This window comes from Pogona vitticeps, chromosome 7, assembly GCF_051106095.1.
Source record: "Pogona vitticeps strain Pit_001003342236 chromosome 7, PviZW2.1, whole genome shotgun sequence".
NCBI lineage: Eukaryota > Metazoa > Chordata > Lepidosauria > Squamata > Agamidae > Pogona > Pogona vitticeps.
The window spans coordinates 9719064-9742984 of record NC_135789.1 but is presented as its reverse complement, the minus strand read 5'-3'; the positions used below and the strand labels follow the sequence as shown (position 1 = coordinate 9742984).

General features: G+C 46.8%; 1 protein-coding gene across 5 annotated transcripts in view; it reads right to left on the bottom strand.

Annotated features, from left to right (window-relative positions):
- The window catches only part of CHD5 (chromodomain helicase DNA binding protein 5), a 57425-nt gene that overhangs the window by 15301 nt on the left and 18203 nt on the right, over nucleotides 1-23921 (bottom strand). For 4 of the 5 annotated variants that reach the window (XM_072977744.2, XM_072977745.2, XM_072977746.2 and 1 more), the window contains exons 11-31: nucleotides 23459-23670; nucleotides 22373-22504; nucleotides 22093-22204; nucleotides 20692-20883; nucleotides 20388-20588; nucleotides 19607-19744; nucleotides 17668-17789; nucleotides 16372-16545; nucleotides 14979-15120; nucleotides 14608-14739; nucleotides 13770-13887; nucleotides 11571-11695; nucleotides 9592-9823; nucleotides 8238-8363; nucleotides 6544-6716; nucleotides 5140-5314; nucleotides 3667-3759; nucleotides 2350-2438; nucleotides 1823-1956; nucleotides 1317-1461; nucleotides 365-524 (exon numbers count right to left, since the gene is read on the bottom strand). In XM_072977744.2, coding sequence (XP_072833845.2) covers nucleotides 365-524; nucleotides 1317-1461; nucleotides 1823-1956; nucleotides 2350-2438; nucleotides 3667-3759; nucleotides 5140-5314; nucleotides 6544-6716; nucleotides 8238-8363; nucleotides 9592-9823; nucleotides 11571-11695; nucleotides 13770-13887; nucleotides 14608-14739; nucleotides 14979-15120; nucleotides 16372-16545; nucleotides 17668-17789; nucleotides 19607-19744; nucleotides 20388-20588; nucleotides 20692-20883; nucleotides 22093-22204; nucleotides 22373-22504; nucleotides 23459-23670 — 3127 coding nt within the window. The remainder of the gene's footprint in view (nucleotides 1-364; nucleotides 525-1316; nucleotides 1462-1822; nucleotides 1957-2349; nucleotides 2439-3666; nucleotides 3760-5139; nucleotides 5315-6543; nucleotides 6717-8237; nucleotides 8364-9591; nucleotides 9824-11570; nucleotides 11696-13769; nucleotides 13888-14607; nucleotides 14740-14978; nucleotides 15121-16371; nucleotides 16546-17667; nucleotides 17790-19606; nucleotides 19745-20387; nucleotides 20589-20691; nucleotides 20884-22092; nucleotides 22205-22372; nucleotides 22505-23458; nucleotides 23671-23921) is intronic. The other variant, XM_078379148.1, reaches the window with a different exon arrangement.

Sequence of the window (23921 nt, the reverse complement as noted above, 5' to 3'; positions counted from 1 at the left end):
GCCCAGATGTTCTTGGACTACAACTCCCAGAAATCCTGGCCAGCACAGCTTGGAGTGAAGGCTTCTGGGAGTTTTAGCCCAAGAACATCTGGGGATCCCAAGGTTTGGAACCACTGGCCTCCAGGGTCCTGGACGTGGGACGTTCTCCCCAGTATCCTCCAGATTTTCTGTCCGGAGAACCTTTGTCATAGCTTTGTTTCTATCATGGTGGAAGCCATGTTTCTCTGGTGGGTGGGATGTAAGAAGGAGGAGACTGAGAACGAGGAGACCAGAGAAGGTCATTCATCAGCCAGACGACTCAGTGTGTGTGTGTGTGTTGATGTCCAGAATGTTAGTCCTCACCACAGAGGAGACCTGGGCTTACCTGGTTGTGACAGAGGCCCTGTCTGCCCTTGCGCCGGGCTGGCCGGGACAGGCGTGTTTGGATCCGAAGAGTGACCTTCGCTGCACTTCCGGCTGCCCAAACTTTCCAGGACGAAATCTGGCGTGCTGTACTTTCCATTGACGGGTTCGAACTCTTGAACCTGAAACCAGGATAGAAGGCGGGGGGAGTGGAAGAAGACGGAGAGGAACAAGCCAAGTGGGAATTGCCGCCAGAACAGAACGGACGTGGGCCTCAGGACTTCCGGGTTCCTGTCCCCACGCACAAGGCGAATCTCGCTAGGTGACCTCGCCTGAGTCCTGCCTCTCTTTCAGGCCGAACTCCCTCACAGGATGGCTCTGAGGGCCGACGGAAAGGGAGGAAGAACGGCACTCATCACTTCTTCGAGAAGAAAAGGGGAAGAAACATAACAAACACAGAAACAGGAAGGCTGGAAGGGAAGGTGCCAGAGGCCGAGCAAAGAGATGGGATTTAAAATTAAGAACTGAAGTGGAACTCAACCAAGATGGCTCCTGAAATATCCATCAGTCAAAATCCAATTGGAAAATAAAGCCCATGTGTATATGGACAAACAGATTATTCCTTTGATATATTTATTTGAAGATATCCTGTCTTCCCTCCGAGGTTACATACAGGGCTCTCCTCCCCCTACTATATCCTCGCAACGATCCTGTGAGGTAGGCCAGTTGGGAGAGTACAACTGTCCCAAGTATTACCCTGGGGATTTTCCTAGCTGAGGTGGGATTTGAACCCAGGCCTCCTGGATCTCAGCTCAACATTCTCACGATTCCACCCCCTGGGCTGGCTGGGATTTCAGCTGGGATTTCATCCTGGCTCAGGAAGAGGTTCAGGGGCCCACATTTGAGGCCACTACTGAAGTCTTGGCTCTCTGGCCACGAGTTCCAAATACTAGATCCTGAATAATCTCACTTACCTTCTTCCTGACTAGCGACATGACACCGATCCGTGTTAAGACATGTTGGCGGGACAGCCCCTCGCGGGGGACGCCGTCCGCAAACGTCTCGGCTCCATCCGCGCCGGGCTCACACAAGTGCCTCATGAAGAGGGACACGTAAGCTCTGAGGAAGAAAACAAAAACGGCCGGGGGAAGAACTCGGAATGAACGAATCCCCTGATTTCTGTGCTCAAATCCGATTTCACAGACCAAAGGTTCTGCCTGCATCACGTCTCACCGACACTAATGTGTTTTCAACACATTCAAAACGACACTCAACCTGCAGGCCATTTTGAATTTGGACTTTCCGATCTCAGATAAATTGGTAAAGACAGCAAGATAGATTTTATTTCATTAAAGATGAGGTATACTAATTCCCATGTCATTTTGGGCAGAAAGTAAAACCAACATCTTAAGAATGATATTTCAAAGGCGTGCTTGGGATCCCAAACTAAGAAGGGGGGGAGATGAGATGCATAAGGTACCTGAATTCCTTCTCGCTTTTCCCACGGAGATCCCGGACAAGCCAGTGGGAGTTGAAGGCATCCTGAGGGGGCATCCCCCAGCGCATGATGGCATTCAAGAAGGCTTTGCGTTGCCGGGCGTTAAAGCCCAAGACCTGAAAGTAAAGACAGGAATGACAGAGTGGGTGGGAGGCTGGTGGTTCCAGTTTTGTCTGTCTCTGTGTGTAGAATCTTCTCTGTGTTTTTAGTTGGAACTTTCAAAGACCTGTCCATGGTGCTGAAATTATTTTGGGATAAAGTTCATCTCCTTGGATCATTCTGGTAAAGTTCAGAGTAAAAACTGAAGCAGATTCAGCGCTCGGGTAAAAACATCCTCCACCACCACCCACCTTGGGAAGTCCCAATAAATCCCAGGTTCACAGACTTCTTTCTTCACACAAAGAAGGTCAACTCCATTGGTGTAGTTTTCTCAACTAAGAAGCCATGTTGCCAGGAGAGAATGGGCTGGACCTTCCGGCCCAGCAGGAGCAGTAGGCTTGGAGGCTTACCTCAATGTTCCCGCCAACTCTGGCCAACAATGGTGGGAGGGGTTTGTCCCTGTCACTCTTCAGCTGCCTTCGTGACTGCCTCCGGCCACCTGGAGAGCATCAAAGAGACCCTGAATCAATAGCAGTATTCCATCAAAAGCTTATGGAGGCCGTTAGCTCTGGCCGGAAAATGGCCCACGGGTTAAGGAAGCAGGTTTAGATAGACCCAGTTCTCTACATCCGTGGTCACCAACCTTGGGTCTCCAGATGTTCTAGGACTACAACTCCCAGAAGCCTTTACCCCACCTCTGCTGGCCAGAATTTCTGGGAGTTAAAGTCCAAGAACATCTGGAGGCCCAGGGTTGGGGACCACTGCTCTACATTCACCCTGGAGAGGAGGATCAAAATTAGGGCAGCACTCTCTTATCTTCTTGGACTGCAAATCCCTGAACTCTTGGAGAAATCTGGGAATTGCAACCCATAAACTCAAATCTGCACACCTGCAGCCCCACCTCCACCCCACAAAAAAGGCTTTTGGGATATTTCCCTGCTCTGTGGTCTTGTTTCCTGTTCTTGATTCATAGAGGAGGGAGGGGGGGAGGGAGGGAGGGAGGGAGAGAGAGAGAGAGAGACAGAGAGAGAGAGAGAGAGAGAGAAAGAAAGAAAGAAAGAAAGAAAGAAAGAAAGAAAGAAAGAAAGAAAGAAAGAAAGAAAGAAAGAAAGAAAGAAATTGTGGTCCTTCCTGGGAGTTGTAGATTTGTTGTCCATTAAGCTCTTTGGAAGTTGCCTCCCAAAGAACTATGACTCCCAAGAAGCACCATGACAGCTTCGTTTTTTTCCAAACAAATCAACAAGATGCAAAACCAGTAAAGCTGCTACTATATGCAAAGGCCTTGAAAGCTCAGGGGGGGGGGGTGCGTGTGACGCCTACAGGTGTGCAGATTTAGGTCTGGGAGCAGCAATTCCCGGAATCCTTGGAGAATCCTAGGAGTTGCCGGAAATGGAATGAAAGGCCTCAGATCCCATCCGTGGTCGGTTCTCAGCAAAGGGGAACAATCCTCGTGGAAGAATTGGCAGCTTCGATAGAAAGGTGGGTTCCAAAGCACCTGGATCAGCTGTTCTCTCCTGTCCAACCCACCGTTGCTTTGCGCCGACGCTCCTTAGCTCCAAAAGCCAAGCTATTCTTTTGGAGACCACAGAGCTGGCCGCTGGCCGGTGTCTGTCCATTTTCCACCGAGAGCTGCCACGTTCTTGGAGGAAACCGTGTCCCGGGGGGATCCGGACCAGCCTCTGGGGTTGGCAGGCAGAGAGAAGAGAAGAAGCAAAGGCCCAACTCACTCTGACCTTCCGGCCTCTCCTCAAAGTCTTCGTCTTCATCTTCGGAGCCGATGGAGTACTCGGACTGGTTATCCGACAGCTCGTCGCGCCACTCTAGCGAGGAAGAGGAGAAGAGGGTCTCGTAAAGGAGAAGCAAGAGGGACCGGACAGGGTGAAGGCCTGGCAACAACGGCCGGAGGCATCAGGTGGCATCAAGAATCCTCCTCAAGATATTTAACGGGCTCCACCACGTTGGGGTGCAAAGGCGGGCATGCAGTTTTGAGTGCTCCTGAACTCGGCAAGGAATGGAAAAGGGAAGGAGTTAGGGAAGGGAAAGAAAAGAGGTGGAGGGAGAGAAGGAAGTAGAAAAGGTAGAAGAAGAGGAAGAAGAGGAAGAGGAAGAGGAAGAAGAAGAAGAAGAAGAAGAAGAAGAAGAAGAAGAAGAAGAAGAAGAAGAAGAAGAAGAAGAAGAAGAAGAAGAAGAAGAAGAAGAAGAAGAAGAAGAAGAAGAAGAAGAAGAAGAAGAAGAAGAAGAAAAGGAGCAGGACGCCTGATGGGCTACATTTCTGTCTGCAGGGGAAACCTTGATGGGCTAGATTTCTGCTTACAGGGAAAACATTCAAAATGCAATTCACACAGTTGCAATCTGAAGTGCCACAAGTCCGGTCTACCTCTCAGGACTTAAGCAGCAGGGATGGGTTGCGCCTCCAGACATGCAGTCAGAGCCATGGCTTCTGAGTGTTTTTCACAGCATGTGAATTTCATGCTAATATTAAAAAAAATTAAAATTTTGTCCCAGGGCCACTCCACTATTTCTTTCCAAAGCCCAGCTGGAGTAGTGGGGAGTGGGAAATGCAGTCCTGGAAAAGCTCCTTGAAGTTTGCAAAGGTGCCTGTGTGTATTTTATAACAATAAACCTAAACTTTGTTGGTGTACAGTACAAAGATACAAACACATCGATTTGGTTGGGACTAGACGGAAGCTGAACTATAGATTACAGGTAGGTCACCTGTCATTAGAACCCGAAGTCACATTAGTGTTGGAGATATGTGATTCAGGCAGATTTTCAGGGTAGAGAAATGACACTTGCAAACAAAGACGTGCAAATGAAGAACACGCTTGAGTCTCGGCATTATGATTTAAAAACACCGAGCACAGCCAATCAAAACTTTAAAAAAAATACTGACTGGTGTTTTTGAATAATAATGATCGCTAATCAGCCACAAGGGTCACTACAGCAGCTTTTCTCTCCTCCCCCAAAATTAATCAGTCAGCTTGCTTTGTTTTGTTATTTGGACATTTATTTCCCCCAGGCACGGTCAAAATGATAAAAAACATGAATGGGTATTATATTCCAGTGGTGGGTTTTCTGCAATGTCTCTGGATTGGCCCCACAGTTTCTGCTAAGGACACATTCTTCTGTGGGGCCCAGGGTGGTGCAGACATTGGACCAAAGGCTCTGTCTTGCTCCAGAGATGCCGCCACCCGCCTTACCTTGATCCTCCTGGGAGGCGTCATTATAGTTCACTTGCTTCCTAACCCGCTTCCCCTTCCCCAAGTTTCGGGCCAGGTCCTCCTGCTGCTGCTCGTAGTGATGCCGTAGCAGCTTCTCCCAGTAATCCGGGTCCACGTTCTCCTCTTGCTTGATGATTTCCCGCTCCACCTCCTCCTGCAGGTGCAAACAGGGGTGGGGTGTTGGGATGGAGAAGAAAATGGCAGGGGTTCTGGATAGAGGGTCGTCCTCAAGCTGCAGCTGGTAGACTCTCCCCCAAAAAGGCATGAGCGACTCATGTGAGTCATGCAGAGAAACAATGGGCATACTCCTGGTGCGTGTGTGTGTGTGTGTGCCATTGTCTTTTGTGTCAGAGCACCAGCCGTCCAACCCCAATCAGTGCAGAGATACCACCTAAACAGTTTCTCCCCTCCCACCCTCCACAGAGGCTGATTTTGAAGAGAGTCTCATGAACTCATGCAGGGACACAGCAGGCACCCTCCCTGGTCTCTTTACAGCCTTTAACTGACCCATAACTTATCACACATTGTTTGAGAAGGACTGGCTCCCGACACTTTGCAGACCCCTGCCCTCATCATTTCAAACCCATCTTTGATTGTCTGCATTCTTAACAATGAGAAGCATGCTTTTCTTTAATTTTTAATTTGTCTTTTTCAAATGGAGATTCTCGGGATGCTACATTCAGGCACCGCCACCAAACCCTGAGTCCCAAAATATACCAGTCTCCCTTTAAAAAACAAACAGACAGTCTCACTGACATTGCGCGACAAGTAAAATGGCTAAAGATACCTATCTGATTCCTTGCTTTTTTTGGGGGGGGGGGTCAGACTAGATGACCCTTGGATCCCATCCACTTTTATAGTTTTGTCATACAGGATAGATAGCATGAGACCCTTAGAGCAGATAAGCTGGGACAGACTCACAAAGGAGACATATGATGATGGCCCAATGGTACTACTGTTTTCATTAACTCAGTGAACAGAGGCATCAGCCAAAATCTTCTTGCGGAGTTACACAAACGGTGTAAATTTTTAGCAGCAAGTGGCCGTAAGTTAAGAAAACCCCGTAAACGCCTTCCATTGCTGACTGAGTCATGAGACTCAGACACTGCCTCTGGAGGCTGCTCGGCGTACCAGCAATTCGTGTCTAAGAGTTACGCCGTTTATGCAACAGGATTTCAGCCATCATGGCTTGTTTTATAGAAATGTAGAAAACAGACGGCAACTTTTGCAACGTTTCATGCTGCCCCAAACCTGGATCCAGTGTGTTTTTAAGAAACTGATCCCAAATCGCAAACATCCTTATCAAGAAAATAATAATAAGAAAAAAAAGAACGGACCGGGAAAAAAAAAACTGAAGGAAAGCTACAATGTGGGGCACTTTACCACACCGTCCTCTTCTCTCACAACATACTGGGCCACTTTAAAAGAGCTGAGATATTCGTTCATGTTCTGCAGCTCCGTGTCGTCGGTGGCATCCTGGTTGCGGTCGAGCAGCTTCGATATGGCCGCGTCGTCGTAATGGATCACGCTGCTGTCCTCAACGTCTTTGTTGTCTCCTGGGAAGCAAACAGGTGACACCGAGGGAACGCAGAAAGCCCACGGCAAGGCGCAGACTCAACCAGCCTGCAGTGGTCACGTGAGAGAAGGAAGCACTCGCCCCCTGAGTATAATTGTTTGAAAATCAATTTACTGTTCCACTTCATCAAAAACTTCTACCAACAGATTGAAGCATCTATTTAAGCGGTTCAAAGGCCAAACACCATTAGAGTAGAATGCCTGTATCTGCAGGGGATCCGTTCCAAACCCCCAGTGGGTGCTGAAAATTGTGGATAATAGCAAACTCTGTACATAGCATTGTATCTGGTTCCCCCTAGTGGCCATTTCTGATAATACATCATGGAGAAACATATTTCTGATTTTTTTTTCCTTTTACTATTTTGAGACTGGGGAAAAGTGAAACCACGGATACTGATCTCGTGGAGACAGGGGTCCTACAGGATTTCTAGGCTTCTTGTCTTATTAACTAACTTGTAGCGGTCAGCTTCAGAAATTCTTAAACAATAATTCTCTAACATACATTACTGAATGAAGATCTAATGCGATTAACTAACAAATGAGATTTCTCAGGCCAAAATCCTATCGCCAGCATAACTCAAACGGCGTAACATTCAGTGGTGAACTGCTCCAAATTACAAAGTCAGTGTTGACGTTTTCTTAGCACTGAGCTGTGTGAGTGTGCAATAGAGGGTGTCTACATGGATTCATAACTCACATTAACTCACCACCAAAACTTGCGCCATTTACTTATTAACCCCAGCAATAGGATTTTGGCCTTAAGAGTTTAAGAACTCTAATCATTTAACATTAGTGCATTAGGGCTACTATGAACATGCCCAGGCTCCCGAAGGTGCTGGAGGGTGGGTGGTTGTTGTTGCCTTTGGTTTGCAACCTCGCATGCTGCCTTTAGTAGGTTTGTGTGGGAGGGACCTTTCACCCCAGACTGTCAATCTATCCAGCACTAACCAATCGTCCTTTCCTGCCTCTGATTTCAAAGAGAGGCCTGCCTCTATGCAGAGTGCTTTCTTCCCTCTTTAGAGACTGTTGCTGACAGCAGTCACGTGTGTCTGTTTGCTGCTTTGTCTGTTCTGTTGTGAGTAATGAAACTTTTTTTATTCTGTCTACTGCTAACGCCTCAGAGTGAGTTACTGAGACTGTAAGTGCCAGTTAAGGAGAAAAGAGAGGGTCTACTCTGGAGAACTTTGCTGTTCTGTGATTCCCTGAATTTCTGTTGCACAGGTAGGGGAATTGAACAAAAAAATTCAAAATGCTGCAACAGAAGGAGCCCCCCCCAATAATTCTGAGCAAAGCATGCTCTTTCCCAAACACAGATTTGCATTCATTTGTGAACAGCTCCTCTCTTTTTTTGTCACTGTCTAAAAATTCTCCTCACAACAGATTCTGCAGGCATTTTGTTCCACCTGAACCTCCCCAGTAATGAAGAGAGAGTAAAACAGACACTCCAACAAAGAGCACCAGAGGACAAAATGATACCTCCAGGCTTCTGGCTCTTCACGTACCTGGTGGAGTTCCGCCATGTTTTTTCTTCACACCAGGAGTGACTGCCCCCCCTTTACAGGCCGGCGCCTCCGTGAAAGGGGTCATGGCTTCGGGCATGTTGATCCTTTGCGCCTGAGATACCATTGCTAGGAAGGAAGGAAGGAAGGAAGGAAGGAAGGAAGGAAGGAAGGAAGGAAGGAAGGAAGGAAGGAAGGAAGGAAGGAAGGAAGGAAGGAAGGAAGGAAGGAAGGAAGGAAGGAAGGAAGGAAGGAAGGAAGGAATAGAAAGGAAACAGGAAGGAGGGAAGGAAGGAGCTCGAGGAATAGAAGGAAGGAAGGAAGGAAGGAAGGAAGGAAGGAAGGAAGGAAGGAAGGAAGGAAGGAAGGAAGGAAGGAAGGAAGGAAGGAAGGAAGGAAGGAAGGAAGGAAGGAAGGAAGGAAGGAAGGAAGGGAGGGAGGGAGGGAGGGAGGGAGGAAGGGAGGAAGGGGAGAGGGGGAAGGAAGGAAGGAAGGAAGGAAGGAAGGAAGGAAGGAAGGAAGGAAGGAAGGAAGGAAGGAAGGAAGGAAGGAAGGAAGGAAGGAAGGAAGGAAGGAAGGAAGGAAGGAAGGAAGGAAGGAAGGAAGGAAGGAAGGAAGGAAGGAAGGAAGGAAGGAGAGCAGTGAGCGGTCAGGGAACCACATGAATTGATGCAGGTTTGTACCCAGAAGCAAAGTCAAATTCTTGCCCGCTTCCCATGAGGCGACTGGGATCACCGAAATCTGTCTAAAAGCAGGGAACCCATCCCTGACAAAAAATCATTGTCTAGCAAAAAGCATTTCCCCATTGGAATGCATTGAAACCTGTTTAATGCGTTCCAATGGGGAAGAATCGTCGTTGTCTAGCGAAGATCGGCCATAGGAAAGCCGCTTTGCGAACCGCCGACCAGCTGTTTAAATCGCTGTCTTCCGAAGCTTAGGTCCCAAAAACACCCGCTTTGCGAGTGCAGAGGGAGCTGTCAAAATCATTGTCTAGCGAAAATCGGTTTGTGAAACAGGGACCAAACCTTGTCCAGCGAAATTCCCCCATAGGAATCACTGTTTTGAGAATCACTATAGTGATCACAAAACGTCAATGTCTAGCGAAAAAACTGTCATGCGGGGTAACTGTCTAGCAAGATACCACTGTACAAAAGGAAGCAAAGCAGAGGAAGGAAGAGGAAAACTGGCGCACTCGGCTTGTGACGGATCATCTCTTTCCCAAATGTCAATCCCAGCTACCACTAACGCCTTCTACGGAAATTGCTTGCCGTTGACTAGCCTTGAGGTGTTCAGTCCTCCTTTTTCCAGCTTTCGCAGTCACCACCTCGGATGCTGAATGACAACCATCCCACCTTACCTTCAACGTCATCCTTAAAGAGCTCCTCTGTCCCAAATTTGAGGATATCATCCAACTCCTGCTTTGTCATGGACCCAGATTTGGAGCCCAGGCCTGGGCGCACCACCAGGTGGGTCAGCATCATCTTCCGCTTGGCCACCTGGGTGATCCGCTCTTCCACAGACGCTCGCGTCACAAACCGATAGATCATGACTTTTTTATTCTGCCCGATCCGGTGAGCTCTGCTGAAGGCCTGCAAAGGGACAAGCAAGGAGATGTTTCGGCCATGGGGACATCCCGGCTGGATTGCTGTAATGCGCTCTCTAGGGGGCTGCCTATGGGAAGTGTCAAGAAACTTCAGCGGGTCCTATACAGCTTGGGTCCAAACCATCTCAAGGACCGGATCTCCTATTATGAGCCACCTCGGGTGTTAAGATCATCAGGAGAAGCCTTCCTCTTGATCCTACCACCTTCACAGGTCCATTTGGTGGAGATATAGAACAAGTCCTTCTCCGTGGCTGCTCCCTGAGACTCTGGAACTCCCTCCCACTGGAGGCCAGCCTGGCCCCATCTCAGCTGCCCTTCCACAAGGCAGGACAAGACCTTTCTCTTCCGGCAAACATTTCCCTCCTTGACCGGCTGACTGAGTGGGGGTTTCAAATGGATGGTTGCCTCTTCCTGCTCTGAACATTACTTTCGTTGACCCTTTCTCAGAACAGGATTTGTGTTCCACTTTTCGCAGCATGATGGTCTTTTCCAGAGAACCCTTTCTTCTCAGGAGGGGCCCAAAGGAGGACAGCCTCAGTCTTGACATTTTGGCCTCCAGAAAGAGTCCAGGCTGAATTAGATCTAGGACCCATTTGTGGGTCTTTCTGGTAGACCAGAATTGTTTACCACCCCAAATTAACAGCTTCTCCAATTCTGAAGTAAACTTCAAAACTCTTCAAGGTCCTTCCTCTTTTCCTTTCCTTTCACCCTCCCCTTGCTCTGTCCCTCTTTTTGTGATGATTAGTGGGGAGATGTGGGGAGAGAAAATCGGGTCCAGACATGCCTGGTTTGTACAGCAGTCAAAGAGCAACGTTTATAAACCCTGCAACATTTTCTATTCTGTCAAAACTGAGCTAACGCAGACAAGGTGCAGAGTAATCATGGGGAAACGGGACTTTCGTCATCTTATCATTTAGAAGTGGAATTCAGCTCTTCTCCCGTACACAGCGGCGAAACCTTCCTTTTAAAAGAAAACCGGATGTTCCAAAACACCAATAAGACAAGCGACGTTTTAAAAACACACTGAAACAACAATTAACAGCAGCAGGAGAGGGGAGAAAAGAGTGCTTTCTGTTGTTGTTAAACGGGGTTTTTTTTTAAGACCAAAGGAGAAAGTGGCAATTTCCCCAGTAAAATCTTTCATTGTAGAAAGGTGAGGGGAAAGATTTATACAGACCATGGGATCTGCGGGAGATCCGTTCCAAGCCCCCCACCCGCAGATGTTGGAAAAATGTGGACGTATTGAACACTATATACTGCATGTCTCCCTCTAGGGACCAATTTTGGTAAATAAATAGGTATTTTTCAGGGGGGTTATTTATCATTTTCAGGCAGTGGATAAGTGAATCAGCGGATATGGTTCCTGTGGATAGGGGGTCCTGCTGTGTGAGATTTATACAAGAGGAAAGCAGGAAGCAGACTTGGAAACTGTCCTAAATTTCCAAGAAACATCAGCAGTTCATTCAGGGTGCGTGGCTTTTGAGGAAACATCTGCTATTTTTTAAATTGTTTTACAAAGCTACTCGGAGCTTTCCTGCAGAGTGGAAACCAAAGTTTAAATGCAATGTGGGTTTTTTTTTTTTTTTTTGCTCTTTTAATTAACAAATTCTTTTTTGTTGATGAAAAAACAGACACTTAAAGGGATCAAGAGAAGTTGGAGGAAATGACGGGCGATGTAACTCTGAGCTGCCTTTCCCCCCGCAGGATAAGAGAGGAAAGGAGAAAGAATCAACCTGTATGTCGTTGTGCGGATTCCAATCGGAATCGTAAATGATGACCGTGTCGGCCGTTGCAAGGTTTATGCCCAAACCGCCGGCTCGGGTGGAGAGCAGGAAACAGAACTGCTGAGCTCCAGGTGCTGAGAAGGACAAAAATCGACAAAGGAGGGGACGACAAGAAGGGGAGGGGGAGACAGAGATGAGGTCTGGGTTAGTAAGGACAGGATGGAGGCGACAGCGTCCGGGAAGAGACCCGAGGACAGGAGAGATCAGTTAGTGATAAACAAAGGAGGGACTGGTTAAAGCAAAACAGACCATCTGAACGCTATTTTAGGGCATGCCTGGCACCCAACCTCTGGCTGTTCTAACACATCCAGTTGCAACTGCATCAATGGAGGCTACCTGTCGTGTCTCTGCATGATTCCCACCTCCAGGCTGGCTTCCTTCTACTCCCAGATCTTCACAAAAAAAATCACAAGGATGCAATTCTTGAACTGTATATGGGCCATGAGAGAATGGCTGACGTGCCATGAGAGCAATTAAATAATGAAATGCACGGAAGGCATATGCCGTGACTCTGAATGAGTCTCTGTTCTCTGGGCCTCTCTTTTATCAATCATCCTCTTCTGGGAGTAGATAAGTCATACTGTCTCTTATCTACTAGGCATGCTTGCAACATCCATTTTTCCCACGACAGGGACATAGAATGGCCTCTCATCAACCGAGGGTGCCTGCAGTGTCTCTGCATGATTCACCTCTCCGGGCTGGCTTCCTTCCACTCCCAGAGAACTTCAGGGGGAAAAAAACTACAAAGAAAACAGCCCAGACTGACTTTATCCACACAAAACACAAATTTTGGGAGTCTCTCCAGCTTTTAATTTGAAACACAACACATATTGGTTGAGGAGGATGAAGTAAGCTCATGTTTGAAGCCACTCAAAACCAACTCCACTTAAAGGAAGAGATCATCCAAGATCAGCTGTGCCTGAAGGAAAACGCCAGTGGACTAAATGAGTTGAAATTTGAAGGACCGGTGAATTTTTTTTTTAAATCAAGTCAACGAATCTCAAACAAATAAAAAAACTCACTTCCTAATCAGAATTTCAGAGAAGTCACCTTACGCTAAGTAGAGCCCTTGAGTCAGAGGGCATGACTTATTCTACCCTTCACAGAGGCAGATTGATGTAAGCCCAGAACAGGGACTCATTCAGAGTCCCAGTGGATGGCCTCTTCTCTAGGTGCCATGGCTCGGGCGCCCAGGAGCACTTCATTATCTGAGTTGGCCTAGTATTGCCAAGCTCTGACTGGCAGCAGAGGCTCTCCTGGGTTTGGGCAAGATTTCCTTTACTGTGGAAACTCAGGGGTCTTCCAGACAGGTATCAACCAGGCCCCTCTCTGCCTTGCGTCCTCAATCAACCAACATCAGATGTGTTTGGAAAGTCTAGTGACAGGAAAAGTCAATATTATCAGGAATTTTTTTAAAAACCCTGATACAGTGGTGCCTCGCAAGACGGGCACTCCGTTTAACAACGAATCCACATTATGATGAGGTTTTTGTGATCGCAAAAGCGATAGCAAAACAACGTTTTGAATGGGGAAATTTCGCTGCGCGATGATCGGTTCCCTGTTTCAGGAACCGATTTTTGCTTCCCCACGATCAAAACAGCTGATTGTCGGGTTTTCAAAATGGCCGCCGGGTGCTCAGAATGGCTCCCCGCTGTGTTTAGGAGCCATTTTTCACTGCACAGGCACCAAAAAATGGCCGCCCCTATGGAGGATCTTCGCTGGACAGTGAGTTCTTAGTCGATTGAAACACATTAACCAGGTTTTAATGCGTTTCAATGGCTTCTTTATTTTCGCTTTACGATGTTTTCGTTCTACAGCTATTTCGCTAGAACGAATTAACGTCGTAATGTGAGGCACCACTGTACATGAATTAGGTGTCCCCTTCGGTAGATACTGCTAACCACAGAACATTTCAACAGCACAGCAGGTTTTCTAGGAATGAGTCAACTCCTCCTCTTCTATGGAATCCGTTCAACCCTCATGTTCATCTTTAGACTCTCTGTGGCTCTTCCTTTGCTTCCCCCCCCCAAGCATGATGTGCCAACCCTGTTTAATGTGCCTCTCCCACCCAACTCATTATGCATACACTCAGGATCCATGGGTAAGAGTGCAATGTGCACCTCAGATGGAAAAACCAAAGGGAAATACCATTAAACCTGTCAATGGCTTCCTGTCTCAATCCTCCCGTAATCCCGCCATCGATTCGCTCATATTTATACCCCTCGTATTCCAGGAAATCTTCTAACAAGTCCAGCATTTTGGTCATCTGGAAAAGAAAGCAAAAGAAACACAATGACAGGCGGCGAAGCCTCCAAGTGCACAACTAAAAGCTCCTCTGAGGCCAAAGTGTCTTCCCAGAAAAAAAAGAGGTTGCTTGTCGCTGCCCGGTATGAGTCACTGTTCTCATCCTGGGAGGGGTGTTCACTGAGAATAGAGAGTTTTTATACATCCTACAGCTGCTCCCTAGCCAACCCTCCATAACATAAATGGGGCACTGGGGAGACTAAGAACAGTACAGTATAAGCTACAGATAACTCATCATTCAGAAATGATATGCTTTCACTGTTGAAACTACGTATGGCCACACGAGAAGCGTTTCTCTTCCGTAGCTTGCAAGTCGCATCCTTTGTTTTGTGATTGTTCTTCGGGAGCTAAACATTGTCTTTATAAGTCTGATTTCTTGGACCCCAAAGTCTACCCAAACCATGTATCTGGAACACTACCATGACTTCAGTTAATGTACAAGTATGGCTCTTAGGGAATAGTGACTTGTCACAGGCTGCCTAGCGATATAGCTCACAAAGCAAGATTTGAACTCGGGTCATCCTTACTTCTTGCTCTTAAATAAAGAGGTTCTTCTGGACAATAACGGAAACAAATTGAATCCCACCCACCCACTCAACCTGCCCTTCCAGGTACTGTTATCTCTGTTGCTTTATCTTCCTGGTGGTTTGCAGTTCAAATCCTATCTCCAGTCCAAACCCACCTGAGAGAAGATGAGCACTCGGTGACCTCCATCCCGCAACTTCTTGAGCATCTTCTGAAGCAGCATCAGCTTCCCCGAGGATTTCACAAGCGAGCTCCCATCGTAGGAGCCATTAGGCAGGACCGGAGCTTCCTAAGAATAGTGCAAAAGGTGGTGAGCAATTGACAGATGCCTTTAGGAATTATGTGTGGGGTTCCTTTGAAGTTTGATTTTTTTAAAAGACAAAAATCTGCCTGAATCACCCCTCTCCAATGCTTAAATGTGTTCAAGTTTTAATCTGTAAAGTTTGTTTCTGCCCACCTCCTCCATCACCTGGAGGCAGCGGCGGGATAAAATCTATGCCGCTCCCTCCTTTTCAAACTCAGACTTACCACGGCTGCCACCGGGAAAAGGTATGGATGGTTGCAACATTTCTTCAGATCCATCATGATATTGAGCAAGGACACTTGGTTCCCCCCTCCTTTGGAATTCAGAGCTTCAAAGTTCTTTGTCAGGATTAATTTATAATACTTCCTGTGGAAACACATCAGGAAGGGAAATCGGCTTTCTGGTGGAAAGGCAGAGAAGTTTAACTGTGTTGGAGGAAGAGCCGATGAGAGCTGGAGGCCTGCCCTTTGCCCACCATGGTTCTACAGGGGTGGAGAGAGGCTGCATTCAGAGACCTTGACACCTCATTTTTGCCCTGCATCTGGAGTGTACATCTTGCTTTGCCAGCTTTCTGTACACTGAGCCAGATTTTTTTTCCAGACTTGGGTCTTTCTGCTTCTTCCCCAAATTGGATGCCATCTGAAGCCAAAGATTCTAGAGGATGCTAAAGATTGCCTCTCTTTTTTTGGCTAACATTTTAGCGACCCAATACAACTCGTTTCCAGCCCAGATTGTCTTTCTACATAGGCTTTAGTTTCCTCCCGGCTGGATTACTATAATGCATTCCACACGAGGCTGCCTTTGGAAAATGTTTAGGAACTTCATCAGGTCAAAAAGGTGGCAGGCAGATTGCTGAATGGGGCTAGCCACGGGGATCGCATACGCCCACTGCCTGTTACAGCAGCTTCACTGGCTGCCGATCCATTTCCAGACACATTTCAAGGTGCTAGTTCTAACCTATAAAGCCCTCAATGGCTTGGGCCCAAGCTATTTCAACGACCACCTCTCCCTTTACTATCCTGCTCAAGTGTTAAGATCACCAGGAGAGGTCGTTCTCTTGGTCCCACCACCTTCCTAGGTTTGTTTGGTGGGAACATGCGAGAGGGCTTCCTCTGTAGCTCCTCACAGAGACTGTGGAACTCCCTCCCACTGGAGGCCAGCCTGGCCCCATCTTGACTGTCCTTCTGCAAGCAGGCAAAGACCTTTCTCTTCAAGCTGTCTTTCCCTTAGCAACTCATTGTCTGGGAGGGTTTGTATTCCATTGTTTCTAAATCTGTTTTAGTAATGACTTTGCTTAACATTTTTAATGTTATTAATTATTTTTTAAAATATTGAAATAGTTGACTCTTTTTAGTTCTAAATAATGTGTTTTTGATTATGTGAGCCACCCTGGGACATTTTTAGGAGAAAGATGGAGTATGAATGAATGAATGAATGAATGAATGAATGAATGAATGAATGAATGAATGAATGAATGAATGAATGAATGAATGAATGAATACACACAAACAAACAAACAAACAAACTGTTTTGAGTCTGGCCAAAGAAGAGGAAATAAACTTGGAAATCCATCTATTCAACTTTTCCCGCCTCCTCCTATAAGAGGAGAAAACTTACTTCTGCATCTGGCTGAGCTCCACACGCACAATCAGCTCCGTCTTGGCGGGCATGTTCTTGAACACGTCAGCCTTTAGCCTCCGGAGCATGTGAGGTCCCAAGAGATCATGAAGCTTTTTGATCTGGTCTTCTTTGGAGATGTCAGCAAACTCTTCCAGGAAGCCTTCCAGGTTGCTGTCAGAAACAAAGCAGAAAGGACCAGTTCACAAGCAGCCAAGTTGCAAAGCAATGCCATGGAACAAGCTTGCAAACCAACCCGATAGAACAGGCTTGCAAACCAACCCCACGGAACAGACTTGGCAGTATCTCAGTCCAGGCAATATCCTTGCAGGACTTGGGGTTAGTTCAGAGTAAATAGCCCTGGACCAAAGACTAGAAGAAAGCCCCCTAGCCTTCAGTCTCTCAGGATAGGGCTCCAAGGAGCCATACCTGAAACCATGGCTGAGCCACTGAACTACCTCATAGGGCCATCATGAGATGCAAAGGGGGAGAAGCACAACTATGAAGAGAGGGGAAGTGTTGCTTTTTTTTTTGGAGGACCAACAGTGGCCCCTCCCAGGGTCTCTAGACCAAGGGCCTTGAGTCCAGTGGTCAAGCCCAGGCTGGAGGTCACAGCGCCAGGCCCAGCATCTCCACTACAAACAGGATTTTAACAGAGCTGGAATGGGGAAAGGCTCTGTCCTGAGGAGAGCCACTGTGGCCAAGCTGAGCTCAGCATCCCAGGTGGGCTACAGCAGAGGCTTGTCCGCCCCCTGCACCAGCCCCGCTGCAGATGCGCTCCAGGTTTTGGTCAGAACAAGAGACATCCAAGATTCAGAACTTGATCCCTAGAAGAGGTTTAACACCTTGGAGGGCTCCTTTAACAGCCCGGCTGTTAAGATCATCACTAGATGCCCGTTCTTTTAGTTCCACCACCTTCCAGGTGCCTCTGATGGGGAACCAGGACAGGGCCTTCTCGGTGGCTGCTCCCAGACTCTGGAACTCCTTCCCACTGGAGGCCAGCCTGGCCCCATCTTGGCTGTCCTCCTGCAAGCAGGCCAAGACCTTTCTCTCCAGGCAGGCTTTCCCTCATTGACTGAAGGCCTGAGTGGTTTTTATTTTTAATGGATAGTTGTGCCTAATTGCTTTGAACATATCTTTAGGGTTGATTCTTAGTGTGGGATTTGTTCAGTCCTTTCCCAGGATCTTTGCACTTCTACTGTTTTTAGCTTTAAATATTGTCTTCCAATGATACAAGATGGGTCCTTCTTAAGGAGAAAGGTGGGGGTGAAAAGATTGTAAATAAAATAAACTCACTTGAACCTCTCTGGTGTGAGGAAATTGAGCAGATGGAAGAGCTCCTCAAGATTGTTCTGGAGGGGCGTCCCCGTTAGGAGGAGCTTGTAGTCAATCTTATAGCTGTTGAGCACCCTGAAAAACTGTGGCAGAGAAGGGAGAAGACTGAATTTGGGTTGGAGGCGAAGTTCACAGATCTAGCCTGGGCGAATCAATCCTCCCCAGATGTTCCACTCTGATCTTTCCATACGATGTCAAACTGGGACTTAAGTCAGACCAGTTCCACCAGAGGCTAACACCACCCTTACCCAGCTGTGCAATTCTAAGAGGATGATGATTCCAGTAGGACCCCTTTATCCACGGGATCGATATCCACTGATTCGTTGATACACAATATGAAAAAAATAAAAATATTAAAATAAAAATTCTGAACATGTATCCTGGAAAGGATGAAGTTACTGGGACCAGCCCTTAGAGGGAGCCAGAGACCACACTCTGTATGACGTTTACTAGAGAAATATATTTCTAGTCTCATTACCAGAACTGGCCAGGAGAGGGAGCCAGAGACCACACTGTGTATAACATTCACTATTATACAGTGGTGCCTCGCTTGACAAGGATAATCCGTTCTGTTCAAACTGCTGTTAAGCGAAATCCTCGTCAAGCGAAATGAAAAAGCCCATTGAAATACATTGAAAACCGCTCAATGCGTTCCAATGGGCGAAATACCTCAGTGTCCAGCGAACATCCTCCATAGGGCGGCCATTTTCTGGTACCTGTAATGCGAGGAATCCATCCTAAGCCCAGCGGGGAGCCATTTTAAATAGAGGGTGACCATTTTGAAACCCGATAATCAGCTGTTTTCTGATCGTCGTAAAGCAAACAATCTGTTCCTGAAGCAGGGAACCGATCACCGTGAAGCAATTTTTCCCATTTAAAACATCATTTTGCGATCGCAAAAGCGATTGCAAAAACTTCATCATTAAGCGGTTTCCTCGTCTAACGAAGTAATCGTCAAGCGGGGCACCATTGTAATAGCCTTTGCTATAATCCGTGTTTGTTAGCATCCACGTGGGCCCCCCGGAACCAATCACGTGCAGATATTTATTTATTTATTTGTTTGTTTGTTTGTTTGTTTGTTTATTTATTCATTCATTCATTCATTCATTCATTCATTCATTCATTCATTCATTCATTCATTCATTCATTCCAGTCCTATCTGGACTACTCGTTTATATGGGATATGGGAGTACTACGTATTATTAGAAAAGAGGGAATTACAAGAACTGAAGCTGTACAATACAGTAGGGATATTTTTGGAATAAAATGTCTGATCACCCATTTGGATTCATCCGTTTCACTGCACTTCTGCTGGGATTACTGTAAACTACTTTGGAATTTTTTTTAAAAAAAATCAGAAATGGAAAAGCAATGTAGATCTATTTTTAAAGTAAATACCATGAATCATACCTCCAGACAGGTGGTACTCTCAGACAACTGATAAACATGTCCAAGCCAGTTTTGGTGGCTGTTGCTCTAAGTCACGGACCTTTAACTATCTGTGGTTACCTTTGAAGTGTAACTCAGTTACACTCTTGTCATAACTACTGCCATCGGCTGTGTAACTTCTATCTAGTCCTTCCCAGCTCTGCTCTGAGAAAAGAAGCCCTTGATTCTTGTTTCCCTTTGTGGGCCACAGAAAGGCTTTCTTTCCTCCTATTTTCATCTCCCATCCTCTGAAGTTATCCTTCACAGTAAGCATCCCGGGGGGGGGGGGGAGGAGATAATGCTGACACTGCAGTGAGTGCATTAGTCGCTTCTCTGAATGAGTCCCTGTTCCATGCAAGAGGTGATTTCCAGTCAATGGTCCATGCAAGGAGGCTGAAAGGTTGTGGGGCCTCTTCCCTTCCAACTCAAAATTCCTTCCCCTTCCCCCCCACCACCGAACCGAGGCACCTACTTTAGACTGGTTGTTTTTCAGCCGATGGGCTTCGTCCACCACCAGGCATGCCCACTCGATGGACCCGAGGATGGCCTGGTCGATGGTGATGAGCTCGTAGGAGGTGAGGAGGACGTGGAACTTGATCTGTGCTTCTTTCTAGAGGAAACAGAGAGTCAGGGTGAAGACCAGGTGATGCGGGAACTTGGCAGAATCATAATCCCACAGTGCATGGTTCAGAATATCCCACTGTCAGCCACTGGTGCCCCGTATGAAATGGATCAGAGAGCTGGCGGCTAAGCAATCTGTTTCGTCGTTGTTTGAGAATCACCTGGGACCTCCAGGGCCCAATCAGCATCTCAACCTCTAGATCTCAGGACCCCATACATATTCCCAAACATTGTGAGCAGGGATGCGGCAGGAAGTGGGATCAAGAAGAAACTGCACCAGGAACTGTGGGCTGCTAGGCAGCTCAAGGTGGAGCTGTTCCAGCCAAGGGTAAGAACATTTCAAACTCTTCCTTCTCTGACCCATAGGTAGACCGGACCTCCAGAAGATCTGGGAGGAAGGCTACCCGCTTTAAGCCAGAGGTACACTGAGTCTCGTGGACTCCCAGCATAAGGTAAGTTGAAATGGTGCCTATTTGGTGTGCACTGCACCTGGTGGAGAGGGAGGAACAGTTTCCTCCTCAACTCTTGACTGCATTTCCTCTGAAATTCACGGGAGCCCAAAAAATGACCTCCAGCTCAAGAGGAGTGTGCCTGCTGCACCCCTCCAGGAGTCTCTGCTCTGGCTCTGTTACCTTCATCCGAAACACCTTCTTCCCACTCCGGATGGCGTTGTCCTCAAAGGAGAACTCGTTCTCGCGGATGATGGACCGGCTCTCCTTGTCTCCCGTGTACGTGACGACGTAGAAGTCCGGCGCCCACATCTCAAATTCTCGCTCCCAGTTGATGATGGTGGAAAGGGGAGCGCTGACCAGATAAGGTCCTTTTGAATGGCCCTGGGGGGGGGGACAGAGAAGCTTCATCAAGATCAGTCTTGTTGACCAAGGCTGTCATGAAACAGGAGGTTGGCTCAAATAACGGCAACAGGTCAAGACTTACCTCTTTGTAAAGGGAGTAAAGATAAACAATGGTCTGGACCGTCTTGCCTAGACCCATCTCATCAGCCAGGATAGTGTCTGTCCCTTGGGCCCAGGAAAAGCGCAGCCAGTTCAGCCCCTCCAACTGGTAAGGATGCAATGTTCCACCGGTTGCATCAATATACCACGGCTGCTTGTCATATTTTACCGTAGGCTGAGAAAGCAGAGAGCAAAGAAGAGCCGTTAGTAAAGCGGAACAAGAAAGGCAAAGCTGATTCTTCTGTGAATAAATCATAACAGGTAAATCAAGTCTCCGCGTTCGTAATTTACAAGTGGCTCAAAATGAGCTCAGTCAGCAAGCATCCTGAAAAAACTAAAACTTAAGTTACCTGCCTTTAAAAAATGCAAGTTTCTAGCCCTTATGAGTTCAGAGATATATTGAAACAATGTGCATATTTAAGGGTGCATGAACAACACTGGCTGAACTCTTCAGAACAGAGCATAGAAAAGTAACTGCCAGGATGGTAAAACCATTCCAGCAAAGCCAATAAAAAGTTTTGTGGTGCCTTTAAGATTAAGAGAGTTTTATTTGACATGTGCTTCCACAGGCTTGAGATCACTTCCCCCGTTGTGTGAGGTAACAGTTCAGTAGACAGAAAAACATACAAAAAGTAATTCATTACAGATATATCTAAATACTGAGTTCTTTTTACTAAAAAAGGTATCTCAATTACTTTCTCACTTTTCAAATGAACTAAAATAATTTTTAATTACTTTTTGGCTGACCACTACTTTCTTGTCCCATTCCTTTATAACTTCTTTTTATTATTCAAAAGTAATTAGCTAGTTGGCTGCTAGTTCCTTTTTGTGCGTTTTGTTACAAACTATACCTAAAGCGGTGAGGTACACACTAGGGAAGTCTCATTATGGGAGCTATGATGTGATACAGTGGGATCCCTGTATCTGTGGAGGATTGTTTCCAAGCCCCCCATGGATACTGAATAATAATAGTGAATGCTACACATAGCAGATGGCAGTGAATGCTACACACAGCATGGTAAAAGAGATAAAATCCAGAAAGAAGTATTTTTTACCATGCATTACCAGAATTGGCCAGTAGTGGGAGCCAGAGACCTTGCTATGCATTCTTGGCTCACTCTAGTGGCCAGTTCTGGTAAATACATTGTGAAAATACATATTTCTAGTTTTTCTTTTCTTTTAATATTTTAATGCTTTCAGGCTGCAGATAAATGAACCTGCAGATGCTGATCCTACATTTAAACAGGCCCCTCTCTACCTCCAAATTCACTACTAAAACATTGGGTAGGGCATTGTGTCTGTATAATCCTTTCCATGGATCTCAAACCCAGAAAAAAAATGATTCCAATTAACACATCTTTTTCTGTCTCAACCTCCAACATACATCCACGAGAGGTGTTTCGGGAGGTCGCTCCAGCTTCTCATCGTTTGCTTTCCTCCCTTTCTTGCTCAGCCATTTGGCAAACTGGCTGTTCTCTTCCCCTAAGATCATCTCCCTGCAAGGGTGGTAGTGGTGAAGAGAGAGAGAGAGAGAGAGAGAGAGAGAGAGAGAGAGAGAGAGAGAAGATCATACATGTGAACTATGGGGAGAAGCTATACTCTAAGAGGACTGATCCAGGGTCAGTGCCTTTTGACCCCCACCAGATATACACGGAAGCCCCAACCTGTGATTCCAGTAGAGCTGCTTGAAGTTCGCATAGTAAGGAACATCAATCTCATCCACCTCCCAGGTGCTTTGGTCATATGCCAGGTCCTTCCACTTGATCAGGTAGTGGACATCTCCCTTCTTATCAAAGCTGGGAGGCAGAAATATAGCTGGTCAAAGCTGGACCACAATGGAGTCAACATACACACAGAGACCATTGCAGCCTAACAACACTGGATGTTTGCCAGTGTTCTTCCTGTCCATCTCCTTCTGCTGTAAGAGGTGGGCAACTTCCAGGGATCCAAATGGCCACCATAGGGCCTGTTGGAGTTATTGCAACCTTGCATGCTGCCTCTAGTAGTTTTGGCTGGGAGGGACCTGTCCAGCACTCACCAATCATTCCTTCCCTGTCTCTGAATTGAAAGAGAGCCACACCTCTCTACTAAGACATTTTCCCCTCTGTTAGAAGCTGCATGGTCTGTTGAGGCCTGTTGCTGAAAGCAGTTGGCCATCTTTGTTGTTAGTTTGCTGTTCATTCATTCATTCATTCATTCATTCATTCATTCATTCATTCATTCATTCATTCATTCATTCATTCATTCCTGCAACTGTAAGTAAAGAACATGTATTCTATCTACTATCAATCTCAGAGTGAGTTATTGAGACTGTAAGTGCCAGTTGATGAGGAAAGGGGTGAACTAATCTGGGGGACTTGAAGCTGTTCTGTCCTGTGAATCCCTGCTCGTCTGCTCTGCAGCTAGAGGAATTTAATCCAAATTCAAAACTCTGCAAGAGGACCTTGGAGGGGCTCCCATATCCACATCTCAAACATACTTCTTCCCCTTTTTTTCAGCTAAAAAAACCCACATTGAAGCACCCCCTTTTTCAACTGACAAAAGGTCCCCTTGTAACCTCTAGGCAGGACAGCGGGCTCTCCTAAAAAGACTTTACTATAACAGCAGCCTTGTAAGGTAGAGATTGGACTAAAAGAGACAGACTCGCCCAATCTGGATTTGAACTCAGATCTCTAAACTTCCGATCCTTAACCCATGGACCACTACCTGAAACCACCGCTCTTAAAACCATGCCATGCACCCACCCTCACCTGTGGTTGAGGATGCGGTGGATCATCATCCACTCAGGCTTGATGCCGTAGCGATAGTACTTCTCCTCCATCTTGGTGTATTGGGGGTCCTTGTTTTTTCTCTTCTCCAGCTTGCCGTCCTCGTCGCCCGAGCCATAGTCAAACGCCGGCGGCTCATCCATGTCGTTCTTCCGCTGGTAGTTGCGGTACATTACGGTGTGGTACAGCTCCAGCTGGAAGAGGCCACCATTGGGGAGGCAGTGTGTAAGCCATCTTCAGCGCTTGCTCAACCTCCCCTCCTTATATCGTATTTTCCGTGTATAAGACGCCCCCATGTATAAGACACCCCCCACTTTTCTAACCCAAAATTAAGAAATCTAAGTGGGGCTTAGCAAGTGTAAGGGGAAGGGGATCAAAGCCCTGCAGGATAGCTTTGATCCCTGCTTTCCCCTCCACTTGTGTTTGTTCTCTCCTCAGCTTACTT